At 48.4% G+C, this 12,533-nt stretch overlaps 1 protein-coding gene across 1 annotated transcript; it reads left to right on the top strand.

The window, feature by feature from the left end:
* Positions 1 to 223: 223 nt before the first annotated feature.
* LOC142916492 (dead end protein homolog 1-like) lies at positions 224 to 9,049 on the top strand. Its single transcript, XM_076061622.1, has 2 exons — positions 224 to 351; positions 7,575 to 9,049. The coding sequence occupies exons 1-2, from the start codon at positions 301 to 303 to the stop codon at positions 8,991 to 8,993; spliced, it is 1,470 nt and encodes a 489-aa protein (XP_075917737.1). The 5' UTR covers positions 224 to 300; the 3' UTR covers positions 8,994 to 9,049.
* Positions 9,050 to 12,533: the final 3,484 nt, after the last annotated feature.

Below are 12,533 nucleotides of genomic sequence, written 5' to 3'. Positions count from 1 at the left end.
ATACACACACATACACACAGATACACACACACTATTACACCATTCAACTACAGACGAGAGACCTTCTGCAGTGATCTATCAGTGCAGGAGCGGAGCTGCTGTGAGGCGAGGCGCTTGGAGCTCTCTGATTGGTCCAAGCGGCGACTTGGAGCCAATCAGATTTGGTTCCTCCCTAGCCACGTGACGCGGGATTTTTTTTCCCGCCAAATTTTTGAGACTCCTCCTCGGCCAGGCGCCATTTTGAGAGTCGTGAGGTGCGGATTTGAATTTTTTTTTATTTCGGAGCAGAAATTAACGACGATGACGACCCCCCAGGGGTGCGAGATCGCCTCTCGTGAGGGAAAACGTGAGGTAAAAAGTGGCCTCAAATGTCCAGCCCGTGATTCGCAGATAGTTTAAATATGCACTGTTGAATTTATGGGCAGTGTTGGGTCTATGGGGCAGTGTTGAGGCTCTGGGACATTGACCAAATACAAACGATTTAATTTGTGAATAATAATGTAGCCTGGTTATTAAGTATGGTGAGTGTACTGACAGTCTATAATGTAGACTGTAGTAATGGTTATTAAGTTTGGTGAGTGTACTACAGTCTATAATGTAGACTGTAGTAATGGTTATTAAGTATGGTGAGTGTACTGACAGTCTATAATGTAGACAGTCTATAATGTAGACTGTAGCCTGGTTATTAAGTATGGTGAGTGTACTGACAGTCTATAATGTAGACTGTAGTAATGGTTATTAAGTTTGGTGAGTGTACTACAGTCTATAATGTAGACTGTAGTAATGGTTATTAAGTATGGTGAGTGTACTGACAGTCTATAATGTAGACAGTCTATAATGTAGACTGTAGCCTGGTTATTAAGTATGGTGAGTGTACTGACAGTCTATAATGTAGACTGTAGTAATGGTTATTAAGTATGGTGAGTGTACTGACAGTCTATAATGTAGACTGTAGTAATGGTTATTAAGTATGGTGAGTGTACTGACAGTCTATAATGTAGACTGCAGTAATGGTTATTAAGTATGGTGAGTGTACTGACAGTCTATAATGTAGACTGTAGCCTGGTTATTAAGTATGGTGAGTGTACTGACAGTCTATAATGTAGACTGTAGTAATGGTTATTAAGTATGGTGAGTGTACTACAGTCTATAATGTAGACTGTAGTAATGGTTATTAAGCTGAGTGAGTGTACTGACAGTCTATAATGTAGACTGTAGTAATGGTTATTAAGTATGGTGAGTGTACTGACAGTCTATAATGTAGACTGTAGTAATGGTTATTAAGTTTGGTGAGTGTACTACAGTCTATAATGTAGACTGTAGTAATGGTTATTAAGTATGGTGAGTGTACTGACAGTCTATAATGTAGACAGTCTATAATGTAGACTGTAGCCTGGTTATTAAGTATGGTGAGTGTACTGACAGTCTATAGTGTAGACTGTAGTAATGGTTATTAAGTTTGGTGAGTGTACTACAGTCTATAATGTAGACTGTAGTAATGGTTATTAAGTATGGTGAGTTTACTGACAGTCTATAATGTAGACTGTAGCCTGCTTATTCAGCTGGGTGAGTGTACTGACAGTCTATAATGTAGACTGTAGCCTGGTTATTAAGTATGGTGTTTGTACTGACAGTCTATAATGTAGACTGTAGCCTGGTTATTAAGTATGGTGTTTGTACTGACAGTCTATAATGTAGACTGTAGCCTGGTTATTAAGTATGGTGAGTGTACTGACAGTCTATAATGTAGACTGTAGTAATGGTTATTAAGCTGAATGAGTGTACTGACAGTCTATAATGTAGACTGTAGTAATGGTTATTAAGTATGGTGAGTGTACTGACAGTCTATAATGTTGACTGTAGCAATGGTTATTAAGCTGAGTGAGTGTACTGGCAGTCTATAATGTAGACTGTAGCGGTACGTAGCTAACCGTGCTAATTGTGTTTTGGTTGCATTTTGCACAATTATAATCGTACAATATGGCACCAATCTTTAGCACGAATGTTCAGTTTTATCCTGAACATTCAGCTCTGACACTTTCAGTGAATACCTGAAATGATTTCCATTGAGAATGTCAATCTCTTGACACTTAAGGGGAAAATAACCCGGTGGGTTATGACCACGCGATGCCTCGCATTCACCAAGACAATGCAGTGAATGTGCTGGGGGAAAGTAAGCACATTAAGAGCAAATATCCTAAAAAAAATGTTTTGATAAAACTTGACCATAACGTACTCTTTGGCTTTTTCGGTGAAGTCACATAACGGCCAGCATGTTTTTTTTTTCCCTCCAAATGTTTTTGTAATCTGTGCACAAGACCTGATGAAACGAATAACATTTTTTTAAAATAACCCACGTGACAGATCCAACTAATCTCTCTTAAACTATAAACTAGTTTTTCTATTTTATTGTACAAGGTAAGGCCCACTGAGCTATGTAGCTTTTTTTCACAAGCGACCTGGCCATCACGAATGAAAGCTCAACACAAAGTGACTTCATCGTGTGGAAATGTATCGCAGTTAAATATTTTAAATGCGTGACGTTAATTCTAAATCTGGAGGGGGGGAAACCGGAGGAACCAGAAACAAATCCATGCAACCACGAGGCAGAGACACGCACACTCCAAATATACTACCAGCAGCTCCACTATCAACAACAACAACCGCAGTTCGCCACTAAGTGGCGGTGACATCACCACGACGCTTGTGCCAGGCGATGTGCACCTTGAGGCCACGTGAATTGTCGAACGCCCGCTGGCAGGAGGTCACGGGGCAGACCCAGATGCGACAGGTCGACTGACTGAGACGACTGGCTGATGCACCACCTGTGCCCCCTACTGTGCCAACTTGCTGTCCTCAACGGATGGCACCTCAGCCAGCCACTCACAGGGGTGACTTCTTCCAATATTTGAGGCACCGCAGCCTCAGCAGGGTCATCCTCACTTTGTGCCACGATGTTTTCCTGGCTGAGGGATTTTCCCTCCCCCAGGACCTCACAGAAATGCTCAGCAAATCTGCGAACCTGTTCCTGGGGGTCGGAGATTGGATCACCATTTTTTCCCCTAATGATGGTAATAGGTGTGGCGCTGCAGGTTACTTTTTTGATGGAGTTAAATAGAGATTTGTGATCACGGGCCACTGAGGCAGACTCCATCTCCTCAGCAACCCGCGACCACCACCCATCCTTGCAGCGCCTCACGGCTCTCCGAACCTCCGAGCGAAGGCTGCGGTAAGCCTCCTCATTCTCTGACGTGGGATTCTGTAGCCGATGACAGTGGGCCTGTCGCTTTTTCTCAACCATCCTGAACACCTCCTCTGTCAGCCAGGGTCTCTGGGGAGGTCTGGACCGCGTACCCAAAGCAGCCATTGCAGCTGCATGAGTCACAGTCCTAAACCTCGCCCATTTACCCTCGACATCAGGAGGAGTCGGGGACGATGCCAATCCCAGCCGCAAGCGATGATGAAATTCTCGCTTGCAACTTTCATCAGATAACTGAGACCAGGCCACTTTATGTTGGAATGGGGTCCTGGGTGTACACCCACCACCGGAGTGGAAGAATGGCAGGCGCATCTTACAGATGACTAGTCGATGGTCAGAGGGCAGATCAGCTCCACGGTAGGTCCTGGTGTCAAGGACATGGGCTCGCATTCGCTGGTCCGTCACTATGTAGTCCAGCAGATGTTCTTGCTTGGACCCGGCATGCATCCATGATGTTGTGTGGATGCGCCGATGCCGGAACAGCGTGTTGGTAATTACAAGCCCATGGGCTGCACAAAAATCTTGCAGCCTCCTACCGTTGTTATTGGGCTGATCTGGCCCATGCCCTCCAATCACTCCAGACCAGGTGCCAGTATCATGACCAACTCGGGCATTGAAGTCACCCAACATGATGACTCTATCCCGAGGGGCCACTTTAGCCAGCACCTGTGACAGGAGGTCATAGAAGGCATCTGACTCATCGGCTTTGCCTGCATCCCTCCACGGATGTTCATCTTCGGTGGGGGCATAAGTAACCACGACCACCATTCCTCGCCTCCGGTTGATGGGAAGGCGAGCCCAAAGTAGCCTGGGGCTTACAGCTTCCCACACCTCACCGCCACGCTCCCACGCCCCCTTCATTCTTTTGTTCAAAAGAAGACCCACACCCTGTTGTTTGGCAGTCTGCTGCCCCGAGTAGAGGACTGTCCACCCCTCATGGTGGCAGGAGCCAGAGCCGGTCCACCGGACCTCCTGAATGCCGCATAGATCCAGGCGGTACCGGTCCAGCTCCCGACAGAGGAGTGGCAGCCTCTCCTCTGCAGTGAGCGTTCGAACATTCCACGTGGCCACCCGTAGTGGCTTTTCGTTGTTTCTGGAGTAGCCCCGAGGGTAGGTATTCAATCTCCTGGCTCCGCCAATTGGGGTTTGGCCAGGAGACGTCATAGACGCCTGGCCCCCTGGGGCCTCCGGCACAAGCTTATTAGTTACATATTTCAGTTTAATTCGTGGTTTCGTGGTAATTAATTGAAGGTGGAGGGGTTACCAGCCCCTCGCACCCGTCCAGAGCCCCCGTTTAGCCCCTGTGGTGGACACATATGCCATGAGGGGAGGAGCCAATCAAAATTGGATCTCCCCCCACAGCACTGTCCACGACAGAGTTGCCCGTCCGGCACCGCGAGGAGGTAGGGGGTTGTTTTGCCGGACACACACTGACACACACACTGACACACCATGATACACACACTGACTGGAGGAGGTGGAGCGTGGTCAACACATCTACGCCTGAAACATTTTAGAAAGAAGCGGAGAATACGGAACAACCCACCTGTTGTCCATTTCGATTTCCGTGTTGCCTCTAATCTTCAGTCTTGCTGTGTATCCACCGTCTGCTGGAGCTCACCTTCTATAGCGAAGATATCCATCATCTCCAGTTTGTGTGTCTTTAATAAATTGTCTCGGATATTTCTTGCTGCTCTCTATGTCCTTCATACATGCTGCTGCATTGACATTAAGGTTTCCGCATGGTCCATGAATCATATTTGCGGTCACTACTGCAAACAGATTTTGGGTCTTCCTCTGGATTTGGAAACTCGGCAGATATAACATCGATTTGGATTGGATGATTTTTTTCTTTCAGCCAGATTAAAATCTGAGCGTGGGGAAGTCATCTACATCATTAGACCACCTTTGGCGGTACCAAAATTAAGAACGGAAATGGTTTGAAACATCTTTCCAATGGTTACTAAGCCAGAATCTATCTTCTCGGTTGAAATTGTCTCTGTGCTTGTATATGTGAATGGCCTCATGAACAAATCTCTCATGGTAGCCGGTTGGTTTGCAAAGAACCTCCGTCTTGGAGAAGTCAATGTCATGTGAGCCCACTGAATTATAACAGTGATCTGCCACGGCAGAGGAGTTCGTTCTACCGTGTTTCAAGTCTGCTTTATGTTCGCGGATGCGGTCCGAGATATGTCGTTTGGTTTCTCCAATGTAGCTACTACCACAGAGGCACTTTAGTTTGTAAACGCCCGGGTACTGTATGTCTGGAACAGCATCTTTTACAGATGGAATCAGATCACGTATTTTATGTACTGTGTTGCATCGGACCTGGATCTTGTATTTATTCAGGATTTTGGAGATCTTTTTAGTGACCCCTGCAATGTAGGATAAGGTGATGGTTTTGAGTGGATCCACAAGAGGATCCTTCATGACTGGAGTGATGGCTTTGCGGATTGTGTAGTCGGAGTAACCATTAGCCCTGAGAGGCTGAGAGCCTGGTGTACGTGCTAAAGTTGAGGGTAAGAATCCACCCATTTTTTCGCCATATAGAATTGTGATATATAACGACTTATTGTTGGTAGCTTAGCTGATTGGAGAATATATAGAGTTTATTGATAACATTGAGGTAATTTATATTTTAGTTTTTTATTGGTTCACTATATAGTATTCATTATATAGTGTAGTGTATACCCAGTTACTGTGAATAGCTCAGATGTGTAGGCTTTGACTTCAAGATAGCCATTTCTGTGACCAGTCACAAGCTAATCACTCAGCTATTTCAATGCTAAATTCTCCTAGTTATTTCAATGCTAAATTCTCCTGTTTGATTTGTAATAGATGCCTCTGTGAATGTGTATGCTGACTTTAACATAGCCATTTCTGTGACCAGTCACAAGCTAATCACTCAGCCGTTTCAATGCTAAATTCCAAGCTAATTCCTTTGTCAAGGCGCTTTTGTTTCTTCTCACACAGCTTAAAGGTCGCGATCTGAGCTTCGCTTTGTTCGCTCCAGCGCTGTCCTCCAGACAGTCTCGTCCCTTCACCTGATGAAGGCCGCTTGTGTTGTGGCCGAAACGTCGTGAGGATTTTTTGTGTTATTTTATTTTATCAATTTATTATTTTATTCTCATTCTACGTGACTTTACCGAAAGAACCAAAGAAGATATCCTGGATCGTTTTGGTGAACGCTACAACAACAATACTCATTTCTATACAACGTCTGTCTCACGTGATTACTCTGTGTGGTTCATAAGGTGGGGCGTGTGCTGCTTTGATGATGGCAATTCAACCCCCGACCCACCACCCTCCCCAACAACTCGCTCCAACCATTCTGCGGTCATGATTTGGGACTGTGATTCCATTTGCAAGTAAACTCACATTTCAACAATGAGGGTTTGAAAGCATTAAGCATTAGCTCTGTCTGCATGTCTGCTCTGTTGTAAAGATGATCCAATATGAACACAATTGTAGTACAACAGCTCACGTTGCTATTAGGGACCTAACAATGTTGAAAACTGGCCAAAATTGATTAAACGGCCCACTCATGGTCCAGAGCAGAACTCGGTACCACCTAAGGTAGCAAAACTTCAGTCGTACCCATTTATTTGGATGGAAAATGAAAGTAAATTACTTGATAGTCTCACTCATTGCATTTGTTTATCACTGGCCACATAGAGAAATTGAAACTGCTCAATGTAGGCCACCTCACGTGGTACCGACAAAGGAGACATCTCATGGGCTATGAAAAAATAAGAATAGGTTGTATCCTTTCTGGCAATGAAACAGATCTTAAGATTCATTGAAGAAGGTTTCTGTTTGGTGTTTGAACATCTAAACACCCGTTTTATTGCCAAAAAAGGATCAAATCTCTTCTTATTTTGTCATACTTTGATACCGGCAAAACGGTCTCATTTTGAAGCGTCTCATGGACTATTGGATGGGGAGAAAAAAACCGGCGCTAAAAGTCAGCGCCGACCTCTCCTGTCGTGCCCAGTGACGTCATCACGGGCGAAGTTCACCGCGCGAAGTCAAACGCCGCCTCGTGAGCGCCGCTCGAAACGCAAAATCATCGCTCGGTGAACATTTCCGAGGACAAACAAACGCATGCCGGGAACCGTGTGAGTTTGTGTTTCTTGTTTCCTCTGCGCAATGTGCGGGAGGGCTTCATCCAGCAGTGGATTGACAAAAGCGCTGTATGCATACTGCACAGGCTACGCTAACGTCACATTTAGGCCCATGGACCGAACAAACGCGGCTCTCTTTCTCCATCCGTCTCCACTCTCTCTCTCTTCCTCTCTCCACTGCTGGCCTGTAGGTTTGGGCCGAGCGAGTTCCTGCCGGGGATTTGGCTCTTCAGGAGCTGATTCCCCCCGTGGCTTTGTCGGCACGAGGCGACTGCGCGGAGTGTCAAGGGCTCCACCGGGCCCCAAGGCGCCGCCCCGGCACCACCGTAGTAGCCAAACCATCGGCGCTCGGCATGGCCTGTATGAAGGTCCTGCTGGACCGCATGTTGCGCACGGGGTACAACATCGTCCAGGAGAACGGACAGAGGAAGATCGGACCACCGCCCGACTGGCAGGGGCCCCCTCCCGCCCGTGGCTACGAGGTGTTTCTGGGGAGGATCCCGCGCGACCTCTACGAGGATGAGCTGGTGCCCGTGCTGGAGACGGTGGGGAAGCTCTACCAGCTCCGCCTCATGATGGAGATTAGCGGAGAGAACCGCGGCTATGCGTTCGCTACCTACGCGACGCTCGTCGAAGCCACGGATGCCGTCAAGAAACTCAACAAATTAGAGATCCGTCCCGGACACTGCATTGGAGTCCACTTTAGCGTGGACAATCGCCGCCTCTTCATTGGGGGGCTGCCAGAGGACAAGAAGCGAGCGGAGGTGATGATGGCGATGAGCGGTGCCACGGAGGGCGTGGTGGACGTCAAGATGAGCGTCTGTCGCTGGGACAAAACTCTCAACCGAGGCTACGCGTTCATCGAGTACGGGAGCCATCGCGCGGCCGCCATGGCCAGGAAGAAGCTCCTTCGAATCACCTTGCAGCTATGGGGCCGGACCATCAAGGTGGACTGGGCCATCTCGCAGCGGGTGGCTGCGGCCGCGGCGGTGGAGATGGAGGCGGCCGTGCCAGACCTGCTGCAGCCGGAGTGCACGGGCACCGGCAAAGCCGCACAAAGCCAATTTGGGGGCTGGGGGGCACGCATGCAGCTGTGGTGGGTACCTCTCCACCTGCGGCCCATGCCCATTGCTCTCGAGGCACTGCCGGAGGCGGCCATGCTGTCGTGGGAGGTGCGGCTGCGGATGCTGTGCCAGACCGCCGGCGTCAGCTACCCAATCTTCGAGCTGCACGCTTACTCGGAGCCCGGGATACCCGTGGGCCTCCTCTATAAGATGTCGATTCCTGGGGTGGGAGGAGGCGCCGGCATCTTCCCCGAATTTCTGAGCTCCAGCGAGGAGGGAGCACGGGAAGTGGCGTGTCAGCTTGCCTACAACATCCTCAGCAATGCGAATCCCCCGCCTCCGGCCACGCCCTCTCGTGGAACCTCGGAGCAGGTTACACGAGAGGGCGTGGCCAGAGGCGTGGCTAGGCCCCGCCTCCGGCCACGCCCTCTCGTGGAACCTTTCGAGCAGGTTACCGGAGTAACTCGGCTAGCCCCACCTGTTGCCTTTGCCCCAGATGCGCCTCCTTCCCTGATTGGTTGTTACCTCTGTGGCCGTACCTGTTAAGCCCTTGCCAGGCCAGCAGGTGTCACCCTGTGATGTCAGCAGGTGTCACCTTGTGATGTCAGCAGGTGTCACCCTGTCATGTCAGCAGGTGTCACCCTGTGATGTCAGCAGGTGTCACCCTGTGATGTCAGCAGGTGTCACCCTGTGATGTCAGCAGGTGTCACCCTGTGATGTCAGCAGGTGTCACCCTGTGATGTCAGCAGGTGTCACCCTGTGATGTCAGCAGGTGTCACCCTGTCATTACACTTTAATGAAAACCGACAACAGAATCCTTGAAGAAAAAACTAATTCAGGTGTTTGACATGTCGACGCCATTTCGTTTTGAAAATGTAGCGGAGAAAAATATATTTTGTTCACATCGCATTCTGTTTTGTCAATAATCTCTGTAACGTGCGCCTGCTCTGCAAGGCATGCATTAACCCCTTTCTGTCTCAATTTAATTCCCAGCATGCAATTCTCCAAGCCTCAGATTTTATAAAATCTTTCGCGCAACTTTAATCCTGGTAAATATATTTTTGTTCTTTTAAAACACAAGCATTATATTTAGTCTATTGCATGGCTAAAGTATTCTAAGTAAAAATATAAATTGTATTAAACCAATGTTAGATCATCGCTATGATAAATATATTTCTACCCTACAATATACAAATCTACATTGTGCTAATGTTTCAATTCTACTTTTATTAACTTTCAAATATAGTGTCTAGGACACATTTTCAAAGATATATTTTAATGTACCCAGACAATATTTGCACGTGCCCACATTAAAAAAACTTGCAGACTGCATACATAACTACGACAACAGAATCCTTGAAGAAAAAACAAATTCAGGTGTTTGACATTTCGTTTTGTACGGGAGAAAAATATATATTGTTCACATCGCATTCTGATGTCAAAACATTTGATTCTTTATAAAATTGAAAAACCCTTGAACAACTTTGCTGCACACGGAGATGTCCGTGCACCGCCTCGTTTCCACAGCTTCTATCCCGGTGCCATTTGTATTTCATGCACATACCGCTGTTAAGAGTTTGATGTTTTATTGATTTTCAATTTAGGTGTTTTTTTCCTGTAATGTTTTTTTGTACATTTTTTAATGGAAATAAAGTCCTGAAAAGTCTCTTCCTCTCTCTCCACTCTCTCGGCCGAGTCTCTGCCACTTTTGGTTCTGAGTGTCGCATGCTTGGGATCCTTCTTTCCCTCCTCTGTGGATTTAATTTGATTTGCTGATTTACACGTCAACATATTTAAGACTTTTTCCTAATCATTACCAACGTTTCCATTGCCAGGCACTTTAGAGTAACTTATTACCTTTTCCCACAGCATCATAATATAATTTTCCTGGATCATCACCTTCATAGCTTTGATCCATTACCAATTTTTTTTCAAATTTTCTTGCTGTGGTTTTCACACCTGATGATGATTGCTTGTGTTGCAGTCGAAACGTCGTGAGAATTTTATTGTTTTATATTTTTATTATTTTATTGTTTTCCTTATATGTGACTTTACCGAAAGAACCAAGAATATGAATCCCTGCAGTCACGAAAGCTTTAAATCTAAATTCAATCACCAATGGTTTACTGGTTCGTTTTTGTATTTACTTATGCCACCGTCTTTCCCCGTGGGACCATGTGGCGTGAAGTTGTGTCGCACATAAACAGAATCTGTTCACATCACGATTTTCCATACTCGACTGTCAGTTGCCATCCCCGGGGCAATGTGCACATTTGTCGACTCGGCGAATCGATTTGATTTCAGGTCCCGTTGGGTCGCCCCTTTTGTGCTTTTGCGTGAGCCGGATTTCAACGCAATTCCCGATCCGTTGTGGTGCCACGGTCTCGGAGCAACTCCGCCATCGCCTCGACTCCCCCGTGGCCCCCCACACCGAGCACGCACCTGCAGCGCGCACACGTAGCGTCCTGGCGGGGGTTTGCCCGTCACGACGGGTTTTCATCCGAAGGGTCTCTGGGATGAAAGTCCCGCGGTTTCCCGGTGCCAGGAGAATGGCCGACCCTCGCAGAGCGAGTCACATTGCGGCGCCCCTGAGTTGGCTTCAAATTGTTTGGGCGCGCGAAGGTTCGCCGGGTCGGCGGCGACGAGTCGCGCGCGACGCTCCCCGCCTTCTCGAGCCGCTCGCGGCATCTGCGACGCCGGCGAGCGCCGCTACGAGGCGGCGATAGGCAAAGTTCCCTTTCGTCTTCGTCCCTCCGACTCTCACGGCGTCCGCGAGACGCCGTGAGCACGGCCGCGAGGTACGTGATGGGGCCTGCGAGCATTTGCGGACTTGGGTAGCGGTAGGCCTAGGCTCCGCTCGTAGAATATTCCCTCTGGGCGGTGCGGGGTTTGCGCCACGAATAAAAGTTAGCAGAGAGCATCGGTGTGGTGCGTGTGTGATTCCCGTGCGGAGCGGCTGCGTGGGCGGATGCGCGGCGAGAGCGAGGGCGGAGCCGCGGCCGGAGCTCGCGCGTTGAGATCATCGCTCGTCGGCGTGGACCCGAGTGGGCCGCCGCGTGCTGCGTCAGCCGTAGTGGGCGCGCGGCGTGCACGGACGCGCGTTGAGATAATCGCCCGCAGGTGCTAGACCGTTCGGGCCCCGTGTTAACGACGGCTGCGGTGCGCGCGGATGCTCGTGGAGGTAATCGCTCGCCGGTGTAGGCGCTAGCATGCCGCTGTCCGCTGCGTTAGCGATAGCCGCGGTGCGCGCGGGGGTGCGTGGGTTCACTCCGTGCGGCCGTGAGCCAGCAGCACGAGTCTGTCCCTCGGAGAGGGCGCTAGCGCGGGGGGCCCGATCGCTCGGTCGGCGGGGACCCGGCGGGAGCCGACCGACACGGTGGAGGAGGCGGCGGAAGGGGCGGACGTCGCGCCCCACCTGCCCAGCGAGGGCGGTGGGGTGGACGTCGGCCCCCACACCGCCATGGCCCTGTACACGTTAAAGTGTTGAGCACAAACTCAAGGAGCAGGGAAAATGGTAATGTTGCTTGGATTTAATTTTAATATCATTGCAACTGTATAGTTTTGATATGTTTTATTGAAAAACATTCACGTGCATTGGCATGTCCCTCTGTCTCAAACATTAATAATGTATCATCTGCAAATGTCCTTTAGCAATGTAAATGTTTGTTCAACATTGGTATGCAGCTTGAAGAATGATGGAGTCTTATAACTGAAGACACTTTGGATTTTCAATCAAAATTTACAAATAATCCACTCTACCATAAACATGCTACATTCCAGCTAAAGTATAGTAGTATATTACTGTAAAGTAGTATGGTGTATAGCACAGATATTTTGTACAAACCCAGCGAGATGGGAGTGCTGCTTTGATGCATTACGCTAACCCCTAAGGGTACAATTTTATTTTTACAGTTTCAATCGGACCAAGTACCTGGGGAGGTTTATCCCAAGTCAACGTGGCTTAAAATCTGCCATGCTGAAATAAAATATCTGGACGTTATTGCTTCTGATGTGAGTGCAGGACTCGCTATCCATGCCAAGGTGCGGAGGCTCATTTGGGCGACCAAAGGAATTCCGAATGCATGT

This window comes from Petromyzon marinus, unplaced genomic scaffold (genome assembly GCF_048934315.1).
Source record: "Petromyzon marinus isolate PM22_M1 ecotype Great Lakes invasive population unplaced genomic scaffold, UKy_Petmar_22M1.pri1.0 PM_G_Scaffold_39, whole genome shotgun sequence".
Lineage (NCBI taxonomy): Eukaryota > Metazoa > Chordata > Hyperoartia > Petromyzontiformes > Petromyzontidae > Petromyzon > Petromyzon marinus.
Note: the sequence above shows the minus strand (reverse complement) of the source record. Positions and strands in the feature narration are given on the sequence as shown.